Source organism: Colossoma macropomum, unplaced genomic scaffold (genome assembly GCF_904425465.1).
Source record: "Colossoma macropomum unplaced genomic scaffold, Colossoma_macropomum, whole genome shotgun sequence".
Classification (NCBI taxonomy): Eukaryota; Metazoa; Chordata; class Actinopteri; order Characiformes; family Serrasalmidae; genus Colossoma; species Colossoma macropomum.
This window is the reverse complement of record NW_023496051.1, coordinates 2,603,329-2,620,743: the sequence shown is the minus strand read 5'-3', so window position 1 is coordinate 2,620,743 and position 17,415 is coordinate 2,603,329. Positions and strand designations below refer to the sequence as shown.

General features: G+C 41.0%; 2 protein-coding genes across 3 annotated transcripts in view; one reads left to right on the top strand and one right to left on the bottom strand.

Moving 5' to 3' along the window:
* Positions 1–680: 680 nt before the first annotated feature.
* si:dkey-246e1.3 lies at positions 681–3,255 on the top strand. The gene is made up of 3 exons (XM_036565069.1): positions 681–768; positions 2,488–2,584; positions 2,687–3,255. The coding sequence occupies exons 1-3, from the start codon at positions 681–683 to the stop codon at positions 3,000–3,002; spliced, it is 501 nt and encodes a 166-aa protein (XP_036420962.1). The 3' UTR covers positions 3,003–3,255.
* Positions 3,256–5,446: 2,191 nt separating this feature from the next.
* The window catches only part of xpnpep1 (X-prolyl aminopeptidase (aminopeptidase P) 1, soluble), a 34,697-nt gene continuing 22,728 nt past the window's right edge, over positions 5,447–17,415 (bottom strand). For both annotated transcript variants that reach the window (XM_036565167.1, XM_036565166.1), the window contains exons 13-20: positions 17,337–17,414; positions 17,014–17,085; positions 14,513–14,573; positions 12,264–12,333; positions 9,440–9,613; positions 8,023–8,099; positions 7,714–7,812; positions 5,447–5,766 (exon numbers count right to left, since the gene is read on the bottom strand). In XM_036565167.1, the coding sequence (XP_036421060.1) occupies positions 5,647–5,766; positions 7,714–7,812; positions 8,023–8,099; positions 9,440–9,613; positions 12,264–12,333; positions 14,513–14,573; positions 17,014–17,085; positions 17,337–17,414 (751 nt within the window). In that variant the 3' untranslated portion in view covers positions 5,447–5,646. The remainder of the gene's footprint in view (positions 5,767–7,713; positions 7,813–8,022; positions 8,100–9,439; positions 9,614–12,263; positions 12,334–14,512; positions 14,574–17,013; positions 17,086–17,336; position 17,415) is intronic.

Here is a 17,415-nt window from a genome sequence, read left to right as displayed (position 1 = left end):
GTTAATTTTTTTATGTTAAGGGTTTCAACATATTTTCCATATTTTTCCAGACTTCTGTGAAGATTCATTCACACATGTTGCGAAAACCTGAAAATACACTGCTCATTCCAAGGCAACTCACCTTGGGCCTGTCTAGCCACATTTTGGACTTCCTTGAAAAAAATCAAGCAAAAACTTCACTTTCACTCATGAAACCGTGCAAAATTTCAAAACTGCTGTGAATTTTTAGAGTTCTCCAGCTCTAGGCTCTGAGTAGAATTGCGTTTATGGCTCAAATAGTAACTGAGTATAAATACAAGACTAAGCACAATGTTTCCCTTTTAATCAACAGCTTTTCTTTTCAGCAACAGTTTCATTTACTGGCCATAACCCTCATTTGAGGGATGAAATGTGTTGCACTGCCTTTAAATGGTACAAAAGCTCGGTCTGTGTGGGCCTCGTGTTTTGGGTGGCCGTTTGCTGCCTGTTTTAAGCATTCTCTTAGGGGTCCCCACAACAGCTTGGCAGATCAGTCTGAATGAGCTAAATCCCACAAACAAGGGCCAAAGAATTGGGGCGACGGATGGGTAGGGGGCGTTTCCAGGGTAACCCATTTAAAGCCCACTAAAGTCACATGGTCCACAGCTATTGTCCACTCGCCCTCGCTCACTCCGACTTATTTTGGGATAGCCATTGGCACCATGAGTGCCAGCCTGAGCACCACGGATATCGGCCTATCTCTAAACGGAACAACCGGGTTGGACGCCGAGACCAGAGCTGCTATCTATGGTGAGTCAATCCAGCACTGGAGGTGTAGAGTGACCACACGCCCTGCACGGTTCCGTAGTTTAGCTTCTTGTCCTGATTTTTTCTAAAAATAATTTAGATAAGAAGGCTTTTTTACTGCTGAAACACTGTGCTGAGTCATATGTTCAAATTGATATTCCTGATATCAAGAAATTATCAAAATGCCAAATTGTCTTGCCATATTCTAATTTAGCCTTTTTTTTTCGAATTGAAGAAGTCATACATATATATTTAAAGCAGCTCACAGGTCAGTGGGCAGGGCTTTGCTCCAACGCTATTAATGCCAAGGCGACTAGAGGTGGAGTGAAGCTTTCCCGTTTGGAAGTCACTTGTTTTTCCTTCTCCTGATTTTTTTCATAACCTGAGTTTTTTCAATTATCAAACATTTGCAGTGAAAATTTCAAGAACATGTACTGTTTTCAAATGTGATGAATTCAGGTTCAGGTGACTCTGATTCAACTTCATAAAATTCCCTTTTGCATCATCAAAAAATGTGATTTGTGCAAGCTACAAACAAAAGCCTTCTCCTTACAAGCTGCTAATTCAGAGATAAAGCCCAGTTAGCTAAATTGAACTGGCCCACTTGTGGTCCACATTCTTGGGTTTGACACTTTAAAGTGAGTAGAACTAACAAATGTGGCTCAGAACTGGCCCAACTACATTGATGGGCCACACCATTCACACCAGAACTGGCCTACATATATACACACAAGGCAAAATTGTATGCTGTCAGGGATCTGGCCCTATTATGGCCTGCATGCCTGACATCCACCCAGTGGTCAAGCCACACTTGCATAGGAAAGCCAGAATTGGTCGAAAACTGTCTGCTACCTGGGATACGTTTTTGTGCAGTAAGAATACGTAGATAAGCTAAAGAGAAACTAAATAAAGTATGACCTCCAGCTTATGTTCTTCCAGTCAGCATCATTACATTCTGTTGTCTACAAAAATTGAGAAAACCTGGTTGTAGTAGTAGCAGCCATCTTGAACTGTGTTCATTTTTATAGAGTTTGGGACTCATTATCCTGCATTCGTTCCGCCATATTGGCAGGGTTCATTCTTTGTTTACAAGCCCCAAATACTAATATACAACATTAGAGCTGAAAAACTCCCAAACAGAGTGGAGACATGATCTGGATATGCTAATGGTCCTTTCAGAGTGGAGTATTTTCTCCGTGTCTGCGCGGGTGTCCTCCAACAGTCCAAAGACAGGCCAATTGGAGATGCTAAATTGCCTCTAGGTGTGAATGTATATGTCTGACCTATCCAGGGTGTTTCCTGCCTTCTGCCAAAGAGCACTGGGATAGACTCCAGCACCACCCGTGACCCAGGAGGATAAGCGGCTTAGATCATGAGTGAGTGATTAGTTCTGTAAAATTGATCTTTAGCTTGACCAAGACGAGACTGAGTACAAACGAGGTTGACAGGGAGCAGAGACCGAGATCGCTAGTTTAGGGTCGAGAGCAGTTAGCACTAGTTAGCACAAGTTAGCACAATGCTCATTTTTGATAGGGTTTACTTGCTAGCTAAATTAGTCTCTTAGCTCCAGTGCCAAACTAAAATAAAGGTAAATTTTAGATACCAAACATCTTGAACTTTTGCATTAATATTTTTAAGATTTCCAAGATTTGATCTGACTTTTAGAATGTACCGAAGAGTTAGCCTGTACTTATTAAGTTTTGGCTCTTTTCCACTGTGTAGAATTCAGAGTGTTCAACATGGTCATCCTTTCCCTGGCTGTGTGTGTTCTCACGGTGACGGCGGTCATCTGCTGCGTGTCCTACTACAGCCACAGGAGGTGATGTGTCTTTTTTTTACGTACCATTGATTGTTACGTCATTGATATTGACGTTGTTATGCATGGAAGTGACCAATTGTTAGCATGTCTTGTCTCCCGCAGGTGGTGTAAGCGTGCAGGTGGGAACGAGAGCACTGTGGGCCGGGACTCTGGAGCAGAGCTAGTGGATGTGAAGGTCACAAGGAAGAGGCGGAGCTTCCGGAACCCTCTGGCACTGCTCCGGAGACAGGAGTCGAGCAGAGACAACTCCCGCATCTACTACATATACAGCAACCCTCTACCTGTCGGACACCCAGAGGATGAACCATCGACACCTGAAACACCCGAAACACACACTCCTCTTACACTGCAGGACTACGCCAAGGACCCCGCGAGTGGTATAGTCCTGGACCCACCGACATTCTACATGCAGCTGTAGAGCCAACTGGAATGTTCCATCTGTAAAAGGGACAAGGGTATCTGTTGTTTAGATGCAAAGCGCCTCATGGATTTGCTAATGCTGCCTTCATGACTTAAGTTGGAATTGGGACGTTTCTGACTTACAAGTCTGACGGCTTCCAAGCTCAAAATTCCCAGTTTTAATTCCACGTAACTTCAACATAATGGCACTCATGGTGCAAAGTAAGAACAGGAAATAGCATTTTAAGGAATGGAATGGATTTTTGGTCTCATTATATAAAGACATTTGGTTTTGTAGCCACCTGAATGTGATGCTCAGCATCAAATGCTTTGAGATCCCTAAATACTTGAGACAACTTGGATCACTGAAAAATTGGCAAGACATTGGATCAAGCTTGGCACTTCTACATCATTTTGGTGCAACTAATGATGAATTAGTGTAAGATATGCGCACTTTTTTAAAGCTTTTAATAGTCACACAATCTGTTACCTTATAGTGAGTATCCAGCTTTTTTTCCCTGACCTCAAACAGTAAAGTCATGTAAACGCTGACATGGGAAGTCATAAAATTACGAGTTCTCAGTTGCCATGAATGCAGCATAACAGCATAACTCGCATTGAGCAGGCTGAAGATTCTCCACAAGGGGGAGCTTTTCGTCTTATTCACAGGGGAGCCGAGCCAAACCCATGGTGGGAACACAGTAATTAGTCAGCTGAGCTGAAAGTTACAGCCATGATTTTAAAAGGCAAGGCCTGGTGCAGTTAAAACACTATAGCTGGGCTAAATTAGTTAGGTTAGCTAATTAGCATTAAGGCTACTGATTGCTAATATCAGCAATATTACTAAGCTTTTCAGATCAGAAATGAAATCCCTCAGAGTTTTGATGTTTTCTTCTGACATGGTCAGCTGGTGTTCATTTAACATGCTGTGTTAGTAATGAAATTTGAGTGAAGAGTGTGAAAGCTAACTCAGCTACCTAGCTTGCCAACACAACTGAGTGGTATTTGTCACTTTTTGGAACTTGCAATTTGTTGAATTTTTGCTCCACTTTAGCATTTCTGCCGATGAAATACCTTTTCCTACTCTGTTTATGATAAAATAGCAAATGGACCCCCATGTGAATAAGGTTAACATTTCATTTAATTACTGAAAGGGAGAAAACCGGCATGAGCACACACCAGCAGCGTATCTTGAATGCATGTACACTATATGGCCAAAAGTATGTGGACACCCTCCTAATTATTGAGCTCAGGTGTTTCAGTCATACCCATTGCTAACTGCTGTAGTGTATAAATGTATAAGTGTATAAAACCATGCACATAGCCATGCAATCTCCATAAACAAACAATAGTAGTAGAATGGGTGGTACTTAAGAAGATGCCACCTTTGCCACAAGTCGGTTTGCAAAATTTCTGCTCTGCTAGATCTGCCCTGGTCAACCGTAAGTGCTATTATTGTTAAATGGACGTATCTAGGAGCAACAGCTTAGCCATGCATTGGCAGACCAAGCAAACTCACTGACCGGGGCCAAATCGCCTATATTTTGTTGCATAAGTCACTACAGAGCTTCAAACTGCCCCTGGAAGCAACATCAGCACAAGAACTGTACATGCGAAGCTTCACAAAATGGGTTTCCGTAGCCGACCCCAAGATCACTATGCGCAATGCCAAGTGTCGGCTGGAGTGGTGTAAAGCATGCTGCCATTGGACTCTTGGTTTGGTGGATGCCAGGAGATCACTACCTACCGGAATGCATAGTGCCAACGGTAAAGTTTGGTGGAGGAGGGATGATGGGCTGGGGCTGTTTTTCAGGGTTTGGGCCCCTCAGTTCCAGTGAAGGGTGATGTTAATGCTACAGCAAACAAAGACATTTTAGACAATTATATGCATCAAACTTTATGGCAGCAGTTTGAGGAAGACCCTTTCCTGTTCCAGCATGACTGTGACCCTGTGCACAAAGTAAGGTCTATAAAGACAAGGTTTGACAAGTTTATCGCGGAGGAACTCCAGAGGCCTGCACAGATCCCTGACCTCAACCCCACTGAACACCTTTGGGATAAAATGGAACATAGATTGTGAGTCAGGCCTTCTTGTCCAACATCAGTGCCTGACCTCACAAATGCTCTTTTGACTGAATGGGCACTCTTAAAAACTTGTGGAAAGCCTTTCAGAAGAGTGGAGGCTGTAATAGTTGCAAAGAGGAGCAACTCCATATTAATGCCCATGCTTTTGTAATGGAATGTCCAATATGCTTATATAGGGGTAATAGTCAGGTGTCCACAAACTTTTGGCCACAGAGTGTATGTCTGACATCAGAAATTGTGTTATATGAAGTAAGAAGTGTGAAACATTCCCTTCATAGGTAAACTAAACTGTAGCGTGTAAGTGTGGTGCTTTGCATCAGTGACACCAGGTGTCCTCGTTTAGACCGACAACTAGAAAACATAAGCCGAGCAAAGAGGCTGGTTTCCACATATCTCTCTGTTTTATTGGCTCATAAAAGAAGCGAATATGCATGTGCTTTACAAAGTAGGCATAGAGAGAAGCACACCGACCAGAGAACCAGACAGAGAGAAAGAGTTTCGTAAGACAAAGACCAAAAAACTCACTTCTGACCGTAATGATTAGGATTGGGTTAAATAAAAATAAACCAACTACTCTTTCAGACGATTGGCTGGGTTTCTCGGATCAGCCAATCCAGGGCCTCCTTCCTGCCCTGACGCTCCAGCTCTGCCCCAATCGTCTCTCGGCATTTCCTGTGGTAATGGTTCAGCCAGTCACGCTGCAGGAGGGAAAGACATTGACTCGTTTAAGGACTCGAATGTAATTTTTTTGGTATGTCCAGTGTCCATCTGATCTTTCTTGAAGTTTACACAGCAAACAAACTGGATTCTTCACATTTCTGGTGTGGAGAAAATTCATATGCTGAGATTAATCACACTTGTCAGACGAACTAAAGGGGAAGAGAAGCGCAAGTGCTTGTGTTGTAAGCTGTATATATTTAGTCTCTAATTCTCAGAACAGGACATTTTTTTATAGAAGACAAAGGACATTTTATTAGAATTCACACAAGAATTATTCCCCAATGCTGAAATTATTAAACTAAACCATAAGATCATTAACTATAGCTTTTCAAAACTATAATGGCACTTTATACACAATTCTTATGCACATTTTTACACAACCTTTTCTTTCCCTTTAAATAATAATCACTAACTGTAACCATGGTGATACATAGTGAATAATATTTTTGCAAATAAAGATGCTGAAGCAATTCTTGCACTGCTAGTTTGGGGTCACTGTTGGCACGAATCTACATAATTTTCCCCTCTTATGCCAAATGGAGTTAAATGTTTCTTTAGTTTTTCGTAGCTGAAAATAGTAGCAGAAGCCTAAATATCAGCTTTATTTTTCTCAATTTCTATAAAGAATAGCGTCTCTGTCAGGGTCAGAAACCACACAAGCAAGTCTATTTGAGATAAATCAGATCAAGCTAAAATCAAAATTGATCTTCCTGTAATCTTACTGGTTAAAAATAGTCTTATTGGTTAAAAATAATATTAACCAATAATATCATATTTCACCTCCCCCCTCTGAGGCCCTTGAGAGCAGATGCTCAACTAGCTGAGAGACCCTCGCTGACACCGTCAGAGCAGAGATGACTTGAATTGGACTCGCACTTGACTGCCTCGCGACTTGGACTCACGCTTGACTGATTCGCAACTGACTCAGACTCAGGCTGGACTGACTCACAACTTGACTCAGACTCGTGCTTGACTGAGTCATGCTTCGGACTCACGCTTAACAGACTTGCGATGTGACTCAGACTCTCACTTAACTGATTCGTGATTTGGACTTACACTTAACTGACTTGCGACTTGACTTGAAGACTCAAGACCTGACTTGGACTCACACCTCAGAGATTTGACTCAGATTTTCACTACTCGGACTCGCACTCAGATACTCGACTCGAACCCGAACCTCAGAGACCAAACTGTGACTCGCACCTCAGACACAGGAGAGACAACTCGGACTCGCAACCTGGAAACATCAGACTCAACTCGGACTCCTGGAGACTCAAACTCGCACCCCTGAGAGACTCGACTGCGACTGGCACTCCTGAGGTACTTGACTAGAGTTGCACCCCTGCGAGACTCAACTCGGACCCGCATGCCTGCAAGACTCGACTCGGAGTCACACCCCTGAGAGACTTGACTCGGACTATCAACCCAGAGACCCGAACCGGACTCGCAACCCAGAGACTTGAGACTCAACTCAGAATCACAACCTGGAGACTCAACTAGGACTCGCAACACAGAGACATGAGACGAGACTTTGACTCGAACTCCTGGAGACTCGATACTCACACGCCCTCGCAACCCTGAGATTGACACCACAAAGACTTGACTTGGACCCACAACCCAGAGACTCAAGACTTGACACAGATTCACAACCCAGAGATACAAGGCTTGACTATGACTTGCACCTCAAAGAGATTTAATTTTATATGAGTCAAAGTGACTTGTGAACATCTCTGCATCGCGGTATGGAAGAAAAATGACTTATGATTTAAGCATGAAATCTGCATCACAGTTCGTGAGGTATAACCTTTTACTACTGGTTGGAGCTTCAAAGCTCAAGTGCAAAACTGAAAAAGCAAACTTTATTGACTGATCTGCTACGTTTGGGGTACGAGGAAAAGTGTGTACGTTCAATTTAATGAGTTCACCTCTTTCTGTGTGAGAAGTTCAGTGTTGATCATCTTCTGCTGAATGGGGACGAGTGTGAGCGGCTCAAAAGTCAGACTGCCTCTGTTCCTGTAGTTATACTGAGAAAGTGAGAGAGAAAGAGTAACCACAAGAGTTCAAACTACAGGCCAAAAAGTAATTTTAAAAATCCCGAGAACTTTCCCCACAACTGTACATACACTTCTCTGATGGGACGAACTACAATACTGATGAAGTCAGAAATGTCAAACTCTATTTTTCATTCCTCGCTGGAAAGCGTACAGACGATGACGTTTCATAAGGGTTCTTACTTTAGGCTTTGTGGGAACAACCAGAACAACGTTTTCCAGTCGAATGCCAAAGGAGCCGTCTTCATAATATCCAGGCTCTAAAGAAAAAACATCATGAGATCTGCTCTACATCTTTAATTCATTACAGTGAACGAAAGAGATGTAGCAGTGGCACCTAGTGACAGGAGATTGTACCACAATGAGAAAAGAGATGTTCATGAATGCAAGGATGACCAAACTCATAGATATACCTAAATGCTGCGTTGGGTCCAGCCAGACAACAGCGCTGCCATTTTTGGCAAGTCAACATCGCCACTGGACTGCATTCAGTACCATTACAGAGCGGCAGTTTAAGAAAGATACTGTCCAAAATTACACTGTTTAAAGAATATTACACTCAGAAAGCGGGATAGGATTATATAACGGAGGGAACGCAGTGATCCACACTCATGTCTGTGTGATGAGTATTGTTTGTGTGGTGTTTATGTAGATATTGCCGTGTGGTTGGTGAGGCACAGAGAACCTGCTGATGTGATTGTTTTTCCTCTGGTTTTATATGAAGCTTATTTCATTTAATAGTCTATTCAGGGGGTCTTAACTTTATGTAGTAGTTATTTATTTACAGTGATGGTTAAAGCTGTGTAGCTGGGTATGTTACAGCATTCCTTAATCCGTGTAGATATTCATAATAGATTAACTTTAGCACCTTCTTACACAAGCCTGAAGTGAGCTTCTTATTTGCCAGCTTCTTGTTCGAGTGTTCCAGTTCCACCTTAAATGGTGCAGCCGTCACTTTCTTTTGCTGCATCATTTAAGGTGGAATGTGCTGATGTGTATGAGTTTGTGTTTTTACTGGCGCTGAACTCGTTTTCAATGTCAGGTGCTGACCGAACACTTTCCTGCTGGTCCGGACGGCTAATTAAAGAAATAAAAGCTACCGAGAGCCGTATGTGCAGACTAGATTAATCTGTGTCTGAGGATTATAACAAAACAAATGGTGAAAATTGGTGAAAATCGGTTGAGTGTTAAGGAAGTTGTGGCTGATTTAATCCTGAGACCTTCAGTACAAGTGAATTTGTTCACAAGCTGATCTTGACCTCTCCAACATGGCGGACGCACAGACGTATCGCCTCAGACAGAGAACAGACAACACAGCATCTAGGTATGTATATCTATGACTAAACTGCCCATCAAACTTGCCCTCCTATGAACTGTTCTAAGTAATTGAGGTTTTGTTTTGTAACATTGCTAAGAATATAAGAAAACAGCATAATACATAAACCTGCTTACTAAGTTATCGAGAGCCAACGAAGAAAACATGCTAATTTGAGCTTTAAACTGTTTTAAAAACAGACGGGCAGTGTATGTCCATGTCTGTGACAATATGAGTGAAGTATGACCAAACTGCTTCCACGTCTGAGTGTGTGTGTCTCTGTACCATCGCTGAGGATCATCCCGGCCTCCAGCGGTTCATCTGCGAAGGTTTTGTAGCTGATGCCACAGGGACCCTCGTGTACGTTGAGGAAGCAGCCCACGCCGTGGCCCGTGCCGTGCAGGTAATCCAGCCCAGAGTCCCACAGAGCCGCACGCGCAAACGAGTCCAGCAGGTGACCTACCCACACAAAAACATTGCACGAAGGCAACAGGTCTCTCAAAATGCAGGTAATGAGATGTACATCTGAAAGTCCATTCGTTATGCAATGTTTACTCACAATGTAAAGGGCAGCCAACATTTTCAAATGGTGTAAAACAATCAGAAAAAAAGGGTTTTGAAATGCCACTGACCGTATGCTAGAGACAGGCATGAAAAATACGCTGTTCAATTAGCCGAAACGGACAGAGAAGCTGCTTATTGAGGAAGTGACGTTGATAGGGTTGGATACAGTGGTAATAAAGCATACCGCGGTATTTATAAAGGATAAGGTCTAAACAGCCATATAAAAACACATTCCACCCATTTATATTTTATGGGGCTCACTGGTAGGTGGCGCTGACAGAAAGGGGAAAAATATGAGGTGGGAAAAATCAGCTTTCCGTCACTCCAGAATCGAGTGAGGAATCATTGAGGAAGCAGCCCACGCCGTGCGCTGTTATCATGCTAGCTAAGCTAATGCTAACCACCTCGTCGCTCTTAGTCTGCAGCACTGTTTAACTTTTATCAATTGTTATATGGTTCGACATTTATTGAATGATGACTTGAAAATTTAAAAGAAATCTTCTAAATGAGATGTCCTCTTGATCTCAGGTACTTCTCCTGGACACAGTCCAGTCTGAGATCAGAGAGACTTGAGCCATTTTCTCCTCTTTCTGAAATTTGACTCTTGAGAAATAAAACTCAGATTGTCTCACTTTGATCAAAATACTGTCAAACATGTGGATTAACTCTTCAGTGTCTGACTTGTCTCAGCCTAGTCTCAGCTGAATAATATCTCCATAAGAAAAGTGTGAGATCTCATCGTCATCTGTCAGTGCAAAAGGAGAACCCACGCTTTTCTCCTTCATCACCAGAACGTCTCACAGTGAGATGCTGATATTAATCTCCTCTTTTTTGAGAAATTCTTAAGAAAGATTTTTTTCCCCCCATGTGCACATAAGCAAACTGCAGATTTTGTTTTTTAATTTTGAAATAACACAGGACAAGAAAGCAAGAGAGCATTAGAAATGCTTTTATGTCCCTTACAACGTTTACAACCACCCCTAGTAATACAGTGTACTGTGGTACAGCCCAACCGTAGATACTGACATTGTCCATCTTAAAAGGATTTTATACTTTAATGATATTTAAATAATTTAAAATATATTTGTATTTTGTGGAATGAAAATCACTGTCTGGTTGGGAATTGCCATGAACAGAAATCAGAAACCATCGGCTTTAGTTTGGCTCAAACAAGCAGTAGTTATAAATAAAATTGCAAATATGAGGTATCCAAACATTTTGCCGTTGGCCAAGCAGAAATTCAGAGTTAGACAGTCTAGCTAAATCTGGCACACTTATTAAAATTACACTGTTGATTAATTTGTCTCTGTTAAATAAACAAACGAAGTAACTGATGATCAGTGGTGTAGAGGTCTGCGCTGGACTGTTTTTTACGAAACGTTTTGTCCCACTCCCACCCGCACAGTTCCATCAAGGCAAACTGACATCCAATATCAGACACGGTCTAATCACAAATACATCACCCTCTTCTGAAATAACACGACGGTCATGGTCATCAGGACAGTTATTTTTGGTGTTTTGCTGGGCAGCTCTGGCCGTCAGACTGAAGGCCTCACCATTTCTGTAAGCTACAAGAATTTGCGTGTTGTTCATGTGATCTTTAGAATGGCTTCATTCATTTTAACTGTGTGTGTATATATATATATATATATATATATATATATATATATATATATATACAGTTAAAATGAATGAAGCCATTCTAAAGATCACATGAACAACACGCAAATATATATATATATATATGATTTAGCAATGTTCTACTTTATTTAGGCTTTTCATTAATTTGCAGGATTTCTCTTCACACCGGCAGTGACTTTTCACCTCTGGTTTCACTGACGCCAAGCAGAAATCAGATGCGTTCCCACTAGAAATAAAAATCCTGGTGAGAAATCGCTTGTGTGCTTATCTTTATTTAATCCCTGTGTCTGTGCGGTCAGTATGTGAGGAAAACGCTGTTTGGTCTTTATAATTACTGTCTATTTGCGGCGAAAGCACCAACACCATTATTCCACCTGTAGTAGGAACAATTATCTAGGAACCAAAAATAGAGGGTACCATTTCACAGTGGCAGAGATAAAGTGCGTACTACGCTGCTCAATGCTCAATTCCTATTGGTTATCGCCACATCGCTTTGCTCCTTATTTGCATAAAGTTAAACTCTGCTCAACTCTGCTCAGTTTGCCAACTCCACCCACTTCATGTCACCAACATTCGTGCCGCCTCCTGTCGCCGGAAATCGCCAGCTCTCATTGAAAATGAATGACCCCTGGCCGCTTTGTCGCATCACATCACTGTCAGTGTGAACGCAGGGTAAAAGAGAATAGTGTCAAAATGAAGTGTGAGAGGTTTCATGCTAACAGAATGTGCTTCTTCTTCCAACTAGTGGGGTTTATGTGCTGTTTGTGGCACTGAAATAATGTTCACCTATTCAAATACTAATCAAACACTTGTTACTAATTGATTCATGCCCATCCCCAACTTATACCCTGTATACCTCTTGAAAACAAACTCTCTTGGTAGGAACTCGTTGTCAAAAAGGTACCTTTGGTTCCATTGGGGAAAACTGCAGCGCTGACCGCGATGTGGCCCTTCAGAACGTATGTGAAGCATTCCTGAAAAGCACAAGGAAAACAGAAGCAGATGCATTAGCTTTCACTTACTGCAGAGGGAGCCAGAGGACAAGTCAAGGAACAATAACTCTCAGAACATATGCATCACGCATCTCAGGGTAAAGACAGGGTTCTACAGTGAGCCTGTTGCCAAGGAGCACTAGATCTGAAATAAACAGGAGCACACAGAAAAATCTATGGGCACAAACTTAATACAAACTTTTTTTTGTTCCATTTTCAGGTTTGAATCTCCTATCAATGAGTTTCCATCCATCGTGATTGTCAATCAAGTTGGACAGCTTAAAGCCATGGATGGCGTTCTTTCCCCAAACATTTAGGACACAAGAATGTATTTATATCTGTCTTGCAATCTTTACTGCACAGCTACAGCACTCTAATTAGCAGACGCTCTTATCCAGAGCGACTTACAGTTCAAATATTTTACACAGGTAGGTGAAGGTAGTGTTAGGAGTCTTGCCCAAGGACTCTTATTGGTATAGTGTAGGGTGCTCCTCAGGCTGGGGACTGAACCCCAGGCTACATCATAGAAAGCAGGGGTGTTACCCACTACACCACTACACCATACCAACCGCTGCATCAAAGTCTAAAGATGGGAGTCTTATGCTAAAACAGCAGTGTGAGACCTGACAGTTGAGCAGGTTAGCTGTTCAGTAGGTTATTTAGGCTCCTTGTGATGTTGTAGAACTCAATATTGCAATAACTTTCCAGTAATGTAATAACCCCAAAAAATAATAAAAGGTTTCACTTAGCTTCATCAAAAATGTAATACAAATCAATAATATAATAACTTGTCCAATAATGTAATACAATGTCTTAACTGATAATATACTAATACTTTTACAGATACTGTGTGTTTTGTGCTGCACACAAGAAACGAGGGGAGCATCAATGAGGCAAAGTTTTAGAGGAGTTTGATCTTCTTTCAGAAAGAGTCTTAACTTTTCTGACGTCTTGTAAGACTGTAACTGGCCAAGTGTGGACAAAGTAATACAGTCTTATGAAAATCAGATGAAAGAACTTATATTATTTTTATGAGAGCGAAAAACGAACAAATCAGTCAAATCTGAGCGCTTTTGAGGGCTAACAGCGGTACCTCCTGCTTTCCTCAATGACGTAACTGCGCATGGTCAACCAAAAAATGTAATTCCCTAAAAATGTAATAAGCTATTACATTAGCAGTAAAAATATTATTGCATTATCAGTTAAGACTTTGTATTACATTATTGGGCAAGTCATTGTATTATTGGATTTTATTATATTTTAGATCAAGTTAAGTGCAAAATCTTATTCCTTATTACGTTATTAGGAAATTATTACAATATTGGGTTCTACATATGGGTGATGTCTTCTTGAGACATGTGCGAAGACAGCAGCCCTAGAGGCCAGCGGCACGCATCGCCAAATCCACATGTTCACAAAAACAAGTGCTGTTCCAGTCAAAATCTGTTCTTCCGAACCCAAATTCTGACTGATTTTTCAGAAAAGATATGCAAATGTGAGAACTGTCTTGCACTGTGCTAATCTAAGATTTATGTTCCATGGAAATATACACCGATCAGGCATAACATTATAACCACACTAACACACCACCACCACATCAGTGTTACTGCAGTGCTGAGAATGATCCACCACCCAAATAGTACCTGCTCTGTGAGGGTCCATGGGGGTCCTGACCACTGAAGAATAGGGTAAAAGGGGGCTAACAAAGTATGCAGAGAAACAGATGGACTACAGTCTGTAACTGTAGAACTACAAAGTGCACCTATATAGTAAGTGGAGCTGATAAAATGGACAATGAGCGTAGAAACAAGGAGGTGGTCATAATGTTATGCCTGATCGGTGTATTGGTGGCTATCAAAGGCTATAGCTACGTCAGTACTTTTACTCCTAAAGTCTGGCACGTTCAGCCTCTGATTTAGCCATGGTGACAAAATATAATATGTGAGACTGTGTCCCAAATGTATGCTAAACACTATAATACAAAGAATAAACAATGTACTAATCTGAACAGTGTAATGTTTAGCCGGGTTAGTATGCCAAATATTAACACACCACACCCTTCTGTATAAACTAGCGCTAAATCCCGGCTTGATAGTGTTTCGCAACCATGTTGAGATCCTCCCTTTCCACTGTCAGTCAGACAGATGGTAGGCTAGATTACCTTCTCGTAGTCTGAGGGAGTTCCGAAGTGCACTGTACGAGTCACGTCCGTCGTTCCGTCCCTGTGAACAAGAGGAACACATAGTGTTGTGACAGACAGCAGCAGTTAGCTTATTAGCGACTCTACAGAAACCTAATTATTAAGTGAAATATCTACATCTATGTCTATTAGCCCGTAAAAACAGATCAGCAAATAAAATTAAATTAACACAGTTTGCCCCTTTTATCCTAAAAGTTGTCCGCTAAGTCATGTATGGTGTTGGATGTTTGCTTCTTCAGTTCTGCGCTGAAGCTACGAGGCTAACAGTACCAGAATCACCACACAGTCGCCTCAAACTGGTTCATTAATCTCAAATAGACATGCTGACACTGTATGACACTGTTATCTAGAAACATGGACACCATATGGGTAAAAAAACAGCCTGACTTTTGTCCATTTTATGTCATACAGTGTCAGAAACCACAATAGCAAGTATTTTTACATTAGCTTGTAAAGTAGCTTAGCTAGTGTCTGAATAGTTTAGCTTGTGTCTGGGAAAGTCCCACCGGACACAAAGTCTGGTAAAAAGATGTACATGTCCAATTCTGTAGGACGAGACCACTTTAGCAGGGGTCAGTCGCATGTCCACAACTCCTATCAAAAAGTATGTCGCTTTGTAAAGAACAGGATCAGGCCGCACTACACATCTTGCATCGCCTTGCGAAATGAGGCAGATTCAGAAAATTGATGACAAAAAATAAATAAATAAAATTGTTTTTTAAATGTTGGTGCAGTTAACAAGCTAGCTAACCTGCTAACCATAAACAGTAACAACAAAACAGTGAATAAAAGTATACCAGATAATTAGATACTCGCAGGTTGCAATGAGGTGACTTGAGTGCAGCTGCAGTTAGACCAGAAGCTAACACAGCAGTTAGCAAGCTGGCTAAATCGCATACCATAAACAGTAAAACAAGAAACATGAACGTATTTACATCAGATAATGTATCTCGCCACAGCACAGTAGAGATTGGGCACGGTTGTGAGGTGAATTTCGTGCCCATGAGCTAACATAGCAGTTAGCAAGCTGGCGAACCCATCTGGGACAAACAGTAAAACCACAAAAGGAAATATAATAAAGTATCAGGCAGTTTTTTGTCTATTTACAGGCAGTGGGAAAGAAATGGTAAAAGATTTGTACTTGGACACTGTTTAAATTAGCGTTCAGTGAACGCTGTGCTTTCAAACGTCAACACAGCCAAAGCAGGTGCACTACTGGACGAAGACACGAAATCGTGCGTCAAAGAAATTTATTCGCCCCACGAGTCTGGAGTGTGAAATTTCACTTGTGAAAATCTGCTAGCCAATGAAGGTTGACTGGGCCTTTATGCTAAAGGAAACAGTGTTGTTGATTAAGTGTGGATGTTTAAAAGTAGCTAGTAGCTAGTAGCTAGTATGCCCTTGTACAAACATTTAACTGCCATGCACAAAAGGCTACATACACTTTATCTGACAATTCATGAGTGACAAAGCATGTTTATAGTAATGAGAGGGCTAATAAAGTCACAAGCCCGTAATCCACTGAGAGAAAACACTCCATTTCTCCTAGAAGACACTGTTGGGAAGCAGTTCAGGTTTGCCGCTCGTGCCGCGTCCCTCTGGTTTAAAACTGGACAAGGTTAATGCTAATTGACGTATCATTTCTAGTCATTACGGTACAGATTTAACTGACAATAAATATTGAAATATTACTGAATTGGACTTGATTTGATTTGACATTGTTGTCGACTGTATGTTGATATACCTACTAGGCTACTTCAGTAAACAAAATATGGCACTGAATCATGATGAAAGTTAGACATTATGATGTTCCGGACCTTTGCTTGAGGAAATTTTCTGTAAGTGGACCTTACTGAATTTTAATTAAAGACCTCTGCCGTATGCCATCAAAAATGTTTTTGCTATGAAAGAGTTTTTATCATAGACTAGTTGAGAACATGTAATTGATAATGTTCGGACTAGGTTAAGTGAATTTTTTCTATCATTTTAAGTGAAAAGTAAGTACACATCCTGTACAGAGTGCACATTCACATTGTAATGTATAACTTATTGGAAAAAAAAATAAAAACATAAAATGTGGCCTGTGCAAAAGTTATGGCACTTCTTATATTTTATGAGTAGTTTATTTACTCAGCGAATAAACAGAATATATATACACACACACACACACACACATATATATATATATATGTGTATATATATATATAATATATATATATATATATATATATATATATATATATATATATATATGTATGTATACACACACACACACACACAGAGATACATGTCGACTACGTTTGAGACAAAGAAAAAGTTGTGTACATTTTTATCCAGTTCTGCTTAATCTGTACAAAGTATCAAGCTTAACAGCCTCCTCTAATAAGGAGGAAGAAAGCATTCAATGTTATTAATATATATATAACTGTGTCCACAGAGTGTGTGAAGTGTTGTGTTCCTACATGTACTGAGCTCCAGAGTCGATCAGGTAAACTTCGTTGAGAGAGAGAGTCCTGTTAGTCTCAGGAAGTGGCCTAAAACAACAAAGAGTTACAAATAACATTACATAAGCAGTACTATAGGGCAGTTTGCAAAATGATTTTGTTAATAGGTCAAATGCTGTAATGCAGTAATCTCAGTTTACTGTATTAAGGCTAATTACTTTATAAGAATTAAGCCTAGATTCATTCTAAGTGCATAAGCGTTTTAATGAGGAAGGGATTTAGTCCTGGTTCAAGTTCTGTAAAATAAACATTAGTAGCATGTGTAAATGGTGAGCACCCACCTGTAGTGAATGATGGCTCCGTTTGGTCCCACACTGGAGATGGTGGGAAAACTGAGGCCCACAAAGTCCTTCTGTTGAC